The following is a 12,917-nucleotide window of genomic DNA, read 5'->3' as shown; positions in this document are numbered from 1 at the left end:
TCCTGGGCGAACTTCTGGTCAAGCTCAGGACTTTGAGTGGGAGGTCTGTAGTAGACTCCCACTGTTGTGTCCCCTGTGCCGTATTCCCCACGAATTTTTACCCAGAGGGTCTCTAGCTGTCCATGCCAGTCGCCAACATGAACTTGCAGGGACATGTAGCTTTCCTTCACATAAAGAGCTACACCCCCGCCCTTTTTGTCAACACGATACCTCCTGTACAGGTTATAGCCCTCTATACCCGTGGTCCAGTCATGGGTGGAGTCCCACCAGGTCTCTGTTATTCCAGTGATGTCATAATTCTTTGCACTGAGCAGGAGGACGAGTTCCTCCTGCTTGTTGCCCAGGCTCCTGGCATTAGTGTACAGGCAGGCAAGTGTCCCCTTGGGGGCTCTTGCCTTGCCCACAGATTGTGCCAGGGCTGGGGCAGGGGTGGGCTCCCTTAAGTGCCTTGGTCTTCTGGCTTTGCAAGGGTTGCTCAGTGGGCCAGCAGTGGCAGTAGTCCCCCCATCCTCCAGCGGGCTTAGTTTAAAGACTGGTGGAGCAGGTCAGCCAGCCTGGCTGAGAAGAGCCTCCTCCCCAGGGGAGAGAGGTGGAGGCCATCTCTTCCCAGCAGCTTGCTGCCTCTCTCGCCAAAGAGCGGGCTGTGGTCATGGAAGCCAAAGCCTTCCTGATGACACCAGCTCCGCAGTCTTTGGTTCACTGTGTGGATCCTCCTCTCCCTCCTCAGCCCATAGCCTGAGACTGGGAGGATCGACGAAAACACCACCTGAGCTCCCAGACCCCTAAGCCCCGCTCCCAAATCCCTGTAGCACCTCATGACCTGGCTGGGTTTATCTGCAGGCAAGCCCAGCTTTAGCTTTGAAACTCAAAACGAGCTGAAACAGCATTGACATGAAACAGTCGGCGAAATTTCGCACAGCCCTAGTGTTTTCTAAATTCCCTTTGAGGATTGGAACTGAGAGATTGGAGAGAGAGTGGTTGTCTTATGAGAAGTATGCATCCACAGATAATTTGGTATTTTTGTCTGATAAATTTTTGGTGTGTGTTCATTCTGGTACAGTTGTTGTTTTTTTTCTCCTACATATTTTCCATCAGAGCATTTAGAGCACTGGCTGAGATATATTACATTTCTGGAGGTATAAGTCCCAGAAATGGTGTAAGATCCAGGAATGGTGATGGCTCTGTTCTGAGGTGTAGTTATTGTGGGAGTGGTGAAGATGTGTTGGCAGGTTTTACATTTTGCCTCAGCATGGTCTGGATCCATTCAGTGTGCTTTGGGCCATAGGAAGTTTGCTTCTGGTGATGTGGTTGGCAAAGTTTGGTGCTTGTTTAAAGGCTAGGATGAGTGGTTCTGGAAATATCTCTTTAAGAATTGGGTGTTCTTCTTGTATGAGTTACCGTTGTTTGAGGATTTTCTGTATAGGGTCCAGGGAAGGATGGTATGTCATAACTAGTGGTGTGCAATTTGTGGGGAGTTTCTTTTTGTACTGCAGCAGTTCTTCATGTGGGATCTGAGTGACTCTTTCAAAAGTACAATCTATATCTCTGGAAAAGTGTCCTTGTTTGGCAAAAGCCCTTTTGAGATTAGCAAGGTGATAGTCATGGGTATTCTTCTCAGTGCAAATTTGGTGGTATTGGAGGGTTTGGCTGTATAGTACAGATTTCTTGGTGTGTTTAGAGTTATTGCTGGTTCTGTGTGGATATGTATGTTGGTCTGTGGATTTCTTGTATACGGTGGTTTGTATTTTACCATTCTGAATATTAGTCATAGTGTCTAAAAAAGAAATGTTGGTGCTGAAGTATTCAAGAGAGAGTCTGACGGAACGGTGCTAGTTAATGAATTTGTGATGGAAATCAATCAGGTTTTTGGTCCAAATGATGAAGAGATTATCTTTCTGGGCAGGAAAGAGTGCTGGGGTCGGGTGACCCCAGCCAGGTGCTTTTCCAGTCTCTGGTTAAAGACTTCCAAGGTAGAGGAGAGCACCACCTCCCTGGGAAGCCCATTCCAGATTCTGGTAACCCTTATTGTAAAGAAGTTCTTCCTGATGTCTAATCTAAATTTGCTCTCTGTCAGTTTGTGGCCATTGTTTCTAGCAACTCCAAGAGGTGCCCTGGTAAACAGAGTATCTCCTATTCCCTGCTGTCCCCGCTGAAGAATTTGTAGATGGCCACTAGATTCCCTCTCAGCCTTTTCTTGCGGAGGCTGAAGAGATCGAGGTTCCTCAATCTCTACTTGTAGGACCTTACCTGCAGACCCCTAACCCTCCTCTGGACCCTCTCAAGGCTTTCCACATCCTTCTTGAAGTGCAGCGCCCAAAACTGAATACAGTATTCCAGCTGTGGCCTTACCAATGCTACTTAGCTGGGAAGTATCACCTCCCTAGACCTGTTCATGATGCACCTGCTAATGCATGATAGAGTACAGTTAGCTTTACTAATCACTTTGTCACATTGACGACGTATGTTCGTCTTGGAGTCGGCTGACTCCGAGATCCCTTTCTCCTGCTGTGCTGCTTAGGAAGTCACCTCACAGTCTATAAGTGTGTTGGAGATTCCTTCACCCTAGATGCGGCACTTTGCACTTATCTGTGTTAAACTGCAGCCTATTCTGTTCTGTCCACTTTTCCAACCTGTCCAAATCTGCCTGAATTCATTCCCTGCCCATTAATGTGTTTACTTGGCCTCATAGTTCGGTGTCATCTGCAAATTTGGACAGAGTGCTTTCCATGCCCTCATTCAGCTCACTGATGAACATATTGAGTAGCACTGATCCAAGGACTGAACCTTGGGGGGCCCCACTGCCCATATCTTTCCAGGTTAATATTGACCCGTCCACCACCACTCTCTGGGTGCATCCCTTATGCCAATTTGCCACCCTCTTGACCAGGTAATCATCTACGTCACAGTCGCTTAGTTTATTTATGAGAATGGGATGAGCCACCATATCAAAGGCCTTTTTAATATCCAAGTAAATGACATCAACCTCAACTCCTGTGTCTAAGCATTTTGTGACATGGTTGTAAAAAGAAAGATGATTAGTTAGGCAGGATCTACCTACTATGAATCCATGCTGGTAGCCCTTCAGCGTTTTTTTTCCTGCTGGACTCCCACAAATGTAATCCTTAATAATTTTTTCAGAGGTTTTCCCCAAGGATAGAGGTGAGACTAACCAGCCTATAGTTACACGGATCCTCCTTCCTCCCCTTCTTGAAAATAGGGACCACATTGGCCCTTTTCCAGTCCTCTGAGACCTGTCCTGAGTACTGCAAGTGCTTAAACAGTCATACCAATGGTTCTGCTATGACACTGGCCAATTCATTCAGGACTCTTAGATGAAGATCATCTGGGCCTGCTGACTTAAGACACATCCAGAGCCTTCAAGTGTCCCTTCACTAGGTCAGTGTTAACTCTTGGTGGGTTGGAGTCCCTCCTGTGCCTGCCTGTAGTCCAGTTGGAAGATTTGTCTTGATCCATGTTCAGAAATACAGAAGTAAAATAACTCATTGAAGAGCTCAGCTTTGTCCCTCTTATTTGTCACCAATTGCCCTAGTCTGTCCTGTAGGAGTCCTATGTTAACATATGCCTTCTTTTTGCTCCCTATATTATATACCTTAAGAAGGACTTTTTGTTGTCTTTAATTTTTGTTGCCACCCTGAGTTCTATTGCTACTTTGGCCTTTCTAAATGATTCCCTTGGCAAGTGTGAGCCAAGTAGATATACTTCTGCTGGGTATAACCTCCTTCCATAGTCTGTATGCCTCTTTTTTCACCCCTAGGCTTTCCTGGATTTCCCTGTTCAGCCAAGAGGGTTTCTTGGCCTTTTTGCCCCCTTTTATGTAAAATGAGATTGCCCCCTTCTGTGCCTGAAGGAGTTTCCCTTAAGGAACAACCATCCTTCCTGGACTCCCATCTCACCAATGCTCTTGTCTTTTAGTGCCTCACTTACTAATCTCCTGAGCTCATTGAAGTTAGCCTTTCTGAAGTCTAGCACTTCCTCTTGGTCTGGAGGAAGTTATAGAAACTAAAGTTGTTGTTTGTGAGGATGAAGTGTATAAGTTAACTAATAACTTTAGGTCTGTACTCTGAGTTGTAATTTCGGTCTTCTAGATTTGTAAGGCAGGCTTGCATGCCATCCTCATGGGCATGTTGTTTTATAAGCTGGTGACATCCATGGTGGCTAGGATGGTGTCTTAAGTTTTCATAGAAAGTCTGTTGTGTCTTGGACGAAACTCAGTCTTTGGGTGACAAGAGATTTTAGGATGGATTTGATGAAACCTGATATTTCCTCAGTTAGGGTTCCATGGTTGGATATGATAAGTCTGCTTGGGTTTCCTTGTTTGTGGATTTTAGGGAGCATGTAAAAAGTCCGTGGATTGGGTAGTGGGGGGGATCAAGTTTTGTAGTTTTTCTTCTAGTTCAGATGGAAATGATGATGGTGGTTTTGAGTTGTAAGGTGAACAGGGGAGTTGGATCTTCCTCTAGTTTTTCATAGTAGGTGGTCAGAGAGTTGTCAGAGAGTTGTCTTTTGGCTTCTTTGATGTAGTCTTCATGGTTAAGGATAACTGTAGCTCCTCCTTCATCTGCTAGTTTTATTACTATTTGGTACTTGGATTTTAGAGATTCTATGGCCTTTCTGTCTGAGAGGGAGAGGTTGTTGTGGTAGTGTTTGTTGTTGATTATTTAATTGTTCATTCTTTCCCTGAAGCATATAGCAGTTGAGGCTTGAATTTTGACCACTGTGAGGTGTCCCATCTGATGGTGTTTTTTGATTTTTGGTGTTAATATTTTCCTTGATGTTGTCACAGGATGAAGTGTTGTTGCAAGTGAATTCCTTTTGGTTGTGGAAATATTCCTTGAGACAGAGGCTTCAGAAAAAAATCTTCTAGTTCTCCACTTTGTAGTATATTATTAGGGTATTTTTTCAGACAAAACTTAAGGCCTTTAGAGAGGACAGATTTTTTTCAGCTTTGGTAAATGTGTGCATGGAGAAATTGATAATATTTGAGGGTTGACTTGTTCCTTCAGTTTTATCAGGTATGAGGCTGGAATGTTGTATGGTATTGGTGGTGTTTCTCTGATGGTTGTTTAGTGGCTGGAAAAGTTGTTCCCGTGGTTTCATTTCTTCTTTTTATTTTGGATGATTGTTGTAAAACATCTTTGGTCATCTTTATGTGTATGTTAGGTAATGTTTGGGAAGATATCTGGATTTATCTCTTTTAAGTTGTTGCAGGTTGTGTTGATTTCCTTCCTGAGTTGATTTCTTTTGGAGTAGGTTATGTGAAGGGCATGACTTCTGAGTTTTTCTGATGTTCTCCTGCATAGTTGTGAAGCATATTTGGAGTTGTGTGTAGAAGTCAGAGGACTGTAGATGTTCAGTCCTCTGGGAATGATGTTGTAGGAATGATGTTGTGCTAGCATAGGCTTAGAAAATTATATGTTGCTATTGAGTTTGGCTTCTTTCTTCTTCATATTGTGAATTTTCCATTTCAAATGGCAAAATTCAGTATCTACCTGCCATCTGATAACCTCAGGTAACCTGTCTGCATTTTACCAGCTACATTCATCTATCACCAGTTCAACATTTCCCCTTTCCTTCTGCCTACCTGTCTCACACCTATTGTCTTCCACCCTTCCGATTCTCACTGCCACACATTTGCATAGGCCATTTTTATAGACCTGAATTTTGCATTTTGGCTTGTATTCTAGCAGGAGAGCACACAAGTCACCAGCAGACTTTATATATACCTGAAGAAGGGTGTTTGCGCCCAAAAGCTTGCAAAGAACATTTTTTCCAACTATTTAGTTGATCTAATAAAAGATACCACATCTACCCAAAGAACCTTGTCTGCCTATGTACTTAGACGAACATGGCTACAACTAACAACCCTAAAGCATAGAATAAAATGGGATATTTAATGTGTCCTGGTTTAGGGATCTGAATTCCTGAAGCAGGTCAATGAAAATTGAGGTTGTCCAGGAAAAGAATGGGGTGTGAGGTAATTTTAACAAAACTTGGTGGGCAGGAGCCTTCCCCTTTTGATGATTTCATAATGATGTACTGATTTACGCTGGGATAAGAAGAAAATCAAGACTCCCTGAATTCCAAAAGCATGGAAATTACTACATTAAAATAAAAAGCTGTATTATCTTCGCACAGTTATTACAATCAATTGGCCTAAATTTTCCTCTGCATTTGCTTCTTTTACTGTCTATCCAGTGACTTGAATTTTTGCCTCCTCTCACCCTCATTCTAGGTTCCGGAGATCAATCTTGGCAATGGTGCGGTGCCAGGCTCAGCAGGAGATAACTATTAACAACTCCTTGCCAATGAATGTGTCTCAAAGTCCATTAAGATAATACTGCTGGAAAGCACTGCTATAGAATTTAGCCACACAGTTTGTTTTGTGCAGTAAATGGAAAGAAGTCAAATCTTGGCCATGGAATTGGCTATGAAATAATAATCCATCCTATTATACCAGCTGTTTTTCTCTGTTGTGTTTATTTTTTTAAAAGGCTGGACTTTAGTATTGAAGACTAAACCAATTGGCCTAATATATGTTTCTGTGACAGGGGGCCATCTCGGGGCTGGGTCTCAACCTTGGCCCGCCCTCCTAAGTAGGGCAGTCTGCCCAGTCTTGTCTGCTATGACTTGCTGTCCCCAAAACTGGTGTATAAATAGCGGAAGCTACCCATTGTACTGTCTTGATGTCAGAGGGCACTATACAAGACTCCGACCTTCCCTTATTGTGTCCCATTCCTCACAGATGGCATCCTTGAATTGCTCTTTGCTGTGGCTTGTGGCTGAGCCAAACTCAGCCGCTTTCTAGCCTCATGCATTTGTCCTCTCACTCTGCCCTATTGAGCCTCATTCATACTTCCCCCCTCTCACTGGTGCCTCTTCCACTCTGCCCTCTCTCACCAGGCCTTTTACATGCTGCCCCTCACTGGGCCACACACAACTTGCCCTGCTTTCTTGAGTGACTGCGTAGGCCATCAGGCTCGCCTACTCTCACTCCTTGGCTGGCAGGCGTGCAACCTCTTAGGCCCTCTTGTGACCCTTATCTGAACAGTGACCAGCTAATTTGTCTTGCCCTTGGCAGAGCTCTGACACATGCCCCTCTCCGAGTAACTCATCATTCTTGCCCTCTTATTAGGGCCAGCTATTCATGCAAACTTCTTCACTTCTAACCCAATACTCTGCCTCACCACATCTGAGGACTTACTGGGGTCTCAGCCTCTGGCCCAACTGCAGCCTTAGGTGTTTGTAGACTTACTTTGGCCCATCTCCCCCCTTCTTGGGGCTTTAACTTATGCCCTCCTACTAGGGTCATTTACCTGTGCCTTCTTACTAGGGCCTTCACTTTCACATATGCCCTTTCACTAGAGCCTCCCACATATGTCCTCTCACTCATCTCTGCCTCCTCACTGGGGCCTCCAGGATCCTTTGCCCCATGGGGCTCAGGTGTCCAGAGATGTGCCTGGCCCCTGTGTCTGTCCCTAGGTGTGTGTAACCCAGCAGGATGCGAGGGCTGAGGTTTTAAGGTGCTCTACCTGCCCTTCAGTAGGGAGGTAACTGGCCTGGCATTTCTGGGGGACTGTTCTGCCACTGACAACTCCACCAGACCACCCTGCCCTGGCAGGGTTCAGTTTTCAGTCTTATTCAGGACCAATGAAGGCCTACCTGCCTTGGTCTTATCCCTACTAGGCTATTTGTTGTTCCTGGACTGCTGCTGGCTGCCTCTTATTGGCTCAGCTCTCCAAATCCCTCCTTGGATGCCTCCCATCCAAAGGCTGAGTTTCAGCCTCCTTCATTTCAGCCTGCTGTCTCACTGAGCCTTTCTTCCTCTAGACAATTATGTCCCCCCCATCGAGGGGACCATAAGCCTCCTTAGGCTCTGGCCCCACCTCCAGCCCAGTTGGGGTGTCAGATAGCTCATCATGGCCTTCCCTTGGGCTTAATTTTGGCTTCATTGGCCTTTGGCCTTCTGGCCCTTGCCCTCTTGCATCGACCAGCTGGGGTGCTCTGGTCCCAGCACTGCAGCCACTGACCTCCTTAGCAGCAAGGGTCCCCTTCTGGCCCCCATCATATGCTATTTCATAATAGGCTTGTGAAGAGCCTCAGGGATCTTAATAACATAACTCTAGTCTCAACCAGGTTCACCTGAGCCCCAGGCCTCACCCCTGCCTATTTTAAATCAGGGGCTTGTCTAGCCCCTGTGTAGGCCCACAACTATAAGTCCCTTCTCAGGCTGGGCCTTGTTCTCTTTAGGCCCAAAGCCTTCTCTCTGGGGCTTGGGACCTCACTAGGCCCTTAGGAACCTCCTACCAACTCCATAGTTCCTCCTTTACCACCAAGGTGTTTGGAGAAGCAGCTCAGCCAGGTGTTGCTGCTCCCTGGCTGCCAGCAGCAAACTGCTGGCTTAGCCCTGAGGCCTGAGCTATAATGGAGGTTGCTCACCCTTCTCCTCCAATCACATGGTCTGGCCTGTAGCCATGTGACTTTCTCATCAAGGCTGCCCCGCACCTGCTGGTTGCCCTGCTGTCTCACCCTTAAAGTAGCAGGCACCGAAAGGTGCTCTGCCACAATTCTCCTTAAGATGCTCACTAAGATCCCTGTTAGTGAATACTCCTTGTGTTTTATTTGGTAGCTGTGTTGGTCTGAGACAAAAAGAAATGCAAAACTCTAGAACTCTTAGTTCAGAGAGGATACATTTTATTAGACCAACTAAGAAATCGCAAAAAAAAAATCTTTCTTTGCAAGCTTTCAGGCACATACACCCTTCTTCAGGCTGAGGACAAATCCAAGATGGTAAAAATCCTCTTAGGTAGAAAATAAACTTAATTTTCCACAGGGGAATACATCCCTGAAATAAAAATACATCCCTGAAACATGGAAGATGCCATATTTTACTTGATTCTGGAAATATTAGCTTCATTGCTGAACAAGAAATAGAGATTTTTTTGAGCCTCCCTGCCTTCCTGACAACTGACATGTCCAAGGGTAAGAACAGCCTTATCTGCACATCAAGGAGCAACTCACACAAAAGACTCTCACAGACCCTGGGGAACAGTCTTATAGACTCAAAATTCCTCTGTGCAAAACAAAGTTAATTTTCTACCTAAGAGGATTTATAGATTTCATAGACATTAGGGTTGAAAGGGACCTTGGAAGATCTTTGAGTCCAGCCCCCTGCCCCAGGGGCAGGAAGTCAGCAGGGGTCATAGGATCCCAGCAAGATTAACATCCAAATGTCTCTTGACGGTGTTCAAAGTAGGTGCTTGAACCAACCCTGGCGGCAGTCTATTCCAAACCTTGGGGGCTTGGACAGTAAAGAAGTTCTTCCTTATGTCCAGCCTGAAACGGTCCTGGAGGAGTTGTGACCGTTTGACCTTGTCATCCTTTGGGGCACTCTGGTGAACAGACATTTCCCCAGATCCTGGTGAGCACCCCTGATAAACTTATAGGTGGCCACCAGATCACCCCTGAGCCTGCACTTTTCCAGGCTGAAGAGTCCCATAGCTCTCAGCCTGTTGTCGTCAGGTCTGTATTCCTGACCTCCGATCATGCGCGTTGGTCTCCTCTGGGCTCTTTTTCCATCTTGGATTTGTTCTCAGCCTGAAGAAGGGTGCATGTGCCTGAAAGTTTGCAAAGAAATATATATTTTTGTGGTTTCTTAGTTGGTCTAATAAAAGGTATAATCTCTGAAACCAAGAGTTTTAGAGTTTTGCATTTGTTGTGTTTTATAACTAAGGTGGTTGGATAAGGTGAGATGGAAGGCAGGGAGAGTAAAGCAAACCTTGTTTCATTAAACAACAGTAACAGACATTTTCTGTCTTCAGAATTCCACTGGAACTTACATTTTGGCCTTTAAACTTTAAATATTTTTCCAGATTTTCTGACACGATAGCATTCTGATTCTTACTTGTGTCTAAATTATGAATACACATGTGGATAACATCCTTCAGAGTTTCTTTCTGAGTACTCTGAGACAGGAACATCTAATGAGTGGTAGTAATCAGTTATCACCAACTCACGATTTTGTCACCAATTTCATGATATTTGTTGCATTTCTCAAGAGTAAGTTTCTAACCCTTGTAGAGAAAATCCTAATGTAATCAAGAGTCAAAATCCAGAAAGCAAATAAAACAGAACCCTCAATGTCTTTATAACTCCACCCCCACACGCCACCTCATGTCTTCTAAAACTGTCTCCGGATTTTGAGGTCTGATTCATGGTTTTTGAATGTAGAGTATTGATAATGCTAGGAACCTGTTTATTCAGGATTGAAGGGGGAGTGTTTTTGTTTGTTTTTTAGTGATTCAGTTGCAGAGGGTGGTATACTTGATTTTGATGTTTTTCAGGTGTTAAGAAATATCTACTGTGGCTGATTATACAACATAGGAAGTGCACCTGGAATGACTTTATACATACTCCCCTTGCATACTTTGAGTTTGTCTATACTGGCTCTGAACCACCTTTCAGGCTGTCAATAAAAAGAAAGCTCCTCCCACCCATTTCTGGTCTCATAGTTTCATAGTTTCAAGGGTCAGAAGGACCTGAGCAGATCATCAAGTCCGACCCCCTGCCATGGCAGGAGAGAGTACTGCGGTCAAACAACCCCAGCAAGGTGTACATCTAGCCTCCTCTTAAAGACCCCCAGGTAGGAGCCAGCACCATTTCTCTTGGAAGTTGGTTCCAGATCCTACCCACCCTGACCGTGAAGTAGCGCCTCCTGATATCTAGCCTAAATCTACCCTCTACCAGCTTGTGACTGCTATTTCCTGGTCACTCCTGGCAGTGCTTGGGGGAACAGGGACTTCCCCAGTGCCTGCTGGTCCCCTCTGACTAGTTTGTAACAGGCCACTAGATCCCCCCTCAGCCTTCTCTTGTGGAGGCTGAACAGATTCAGGTCCCATAGCCTCTTCTCGTAGGGCCTGCCCTGCTGACCCCGATCATGCGAGTGGCCCTCCTCTGGACCCTCTCCATTTTGTCCACATCCCTCTTGAAGTGTGGCACCCAAAACTGGACGCAGTACTCCAGCTGTGGCCTGACCAGTGCCGCATAGAGGGGGAGGATCACCTCCTTGGACCTGGTTGAGATGCATCTGTGGATGCATGACAAGGTGCGGTTTGCCTTCCTGACTGCATCCCCACACTACCGGCCCATGTTCATCTTGGAGTCAATGATGACTCCAAAATCCTTTTCTGCCTCTGTACTGACAAGAAGGGAGTTCCCCAACCTGTAGGTATGGTGCTGGTTGTTCCTCCCCAGGTGCATCACTTTGCACTTGTCAGTGTTGAATCCCATCCTGTTCTCATCCGCTGATCCCTATAACCTGTCTAGGTCTGATTGTAGCCTATTCCTCCCTTCTGGCATGCCCACATCCCCCCACATCTTAGTGTCATCAGCAAATTTGAACAGGGTGCTTTTCACCCCCCTGGTCCAAGTCACTGATGAAGATGTTGAACAGTGCGGGCTCGAGGACTGAGCCCTGTGGAACCCCACTGCCCACATCCCTCCAAGGCGAAAATGACCCATCCACCACCACTCTCTGGGTATGGCCCTCCAGCCAGTTGGTGACCCAATTGACTGTGTGGGTGTCGACACCACAGCCCCCCAGTTTCTTAATGAGAACAGGGTGAGAGACAGTGTCGAAGGCCTTCCAAAAGTCCAGAAAGACTATGTCCACTGCTACCCCTGCATCTAAGGATTTGATGATCTGGTCATAGAAGGCCACCAGGTTGGTCTGACAGGACCTGCCACTAATGACCCCGTGCTGGTTGCCCCTAAGCATAATCTCCCCTGCTGGCCGCTCGTGGATATGTGCCAGAATAATTTTCTCAAAAAGCTTGCCCAGGATCAAGGTAAGACTAACTGGCCTATAGTTTCCTGGGTCCTTCTTCCTCCCCTTTTTGAAGATGGGAACCACAATGGCCCTCTTCCAGTCCTCTGGCACCACACCAGAGCACCACAAGTGCTCGTAAAGCCATGCCAGGGGTCCTGCAATGACCTCAGCCAATTCCCTCAGTACTCTAGGGTGGAGATCGTCCGGACCAGCTGATTTGAATACATCCAGTCCTTCCAGAAGTTCCCTAACTAGTTCCTCACTAACCCTTGGCCTAGGTGCGCCTCCCCTGGGGTTTAAGGGGGCCCGGGGGGGGGGGTGACTGTTCCTGTCCCTGCTTAGGAAAATGGAGGCAAAGAAATCATTAAATATGTTGGCTTTGTCATCTGGTGTGTTGATCAAATTTTCTAATGTGTCCTGCAGGGGCCCCACATTAGCTGGAACCTTGTTTTTGCCCCCTATGTATTTAAAAAAGGACTTCTTGTTGTCCTTGATCCGGGAATCTAGTCCCAGTTCCATCTCTGCCTTGGCCTTCCTGACTGCCCCCCTGCAACCCTGAGCAACTGCAGTATAGTCCTCCCTGGTGATGGCCCCTCCCTTCCATTGGGTGTACGCCTCCCTTTTTGCAATGAGACATTCCCGGATGCTTTCGGTGAGCCATGGGGGCTTATGTGCCCTCCTGCTCCCTTTGATCCATGTTGGGATTACCTCCCTTTGGGCTTGGAGGATCATCTCCTTAAGGAGCGACCACTCTCCTTGGACACCTGGCTCCCCTCCCCTCCACGACCTCAGTGCTTCCCCGACTATTCTCCTTAGCTCATTGAAGTCTGCCCTCCTGAAATCTAGGGCTTCTGCCTTGCTGTAGGCCTTTGCCACCTTGAGCTGGATGGTGAATTCCAGCAGGCGATGATCACTGTCACCCAGGTGGTTGAGCACCCACAGCCCCCTGACCAGGTTGTTGCCCGTGGCCAGCACCAGGTCCAACAAGCCATCTCCCCTGATGGGGCTGTGCACCTTCTGGGTTAGATGGAGGTCCTGCATTCTGGCTAGGAACTTACATGAGTGGTCAGAC

The 12,917-nt window shown here is 46.5% G+C and overlaps 1 protein-coding gene across 1 annotated transcript in view; it reads left to right on the top strand.

Moving 5' to 3' along the window:
* The window catches only part of RRH (retinal pigment epithelium-derived rhodopsin homolog), a 31,550-nt gene extending 22,898 nt beyond the window's left edge, over positions 1-8,652 (top strand). Inside the window, exon 8 of the mRNA XM_090036697.1 lies at positions 6,254-8,652. Coding sequence (XP_089892823.1) covers positions 6,254-6,356 — 103 coding nt within the window. The 3' untranslated portion in view covers positions 6,357-8,652. The remainder of the gene's footprint in view (positions 1-6,253) is intronic.
* Positions 8,653-12,917: the final 4,265 nt, after the last annotated feature.

Source organism: Crocodylus siamensis, chromosome 2 (genome assembly GCF_052110815.1).
Source record: "Crocodylus siamensis isolate JL-2025a chromosome 2, ASM5211081v1, whole genome shotgun sequence".
Taxonomy (NCBI): Eukaryota; Metazoa; Chordata; order Crocodylia; family Crocodylidae; genus Crocodylus; species Crocodylus siamensis.
Note: the sequence above shows the minus strand (reverse complement) of the source record. Positions and strands in the feature narration are given on the sequence as shown.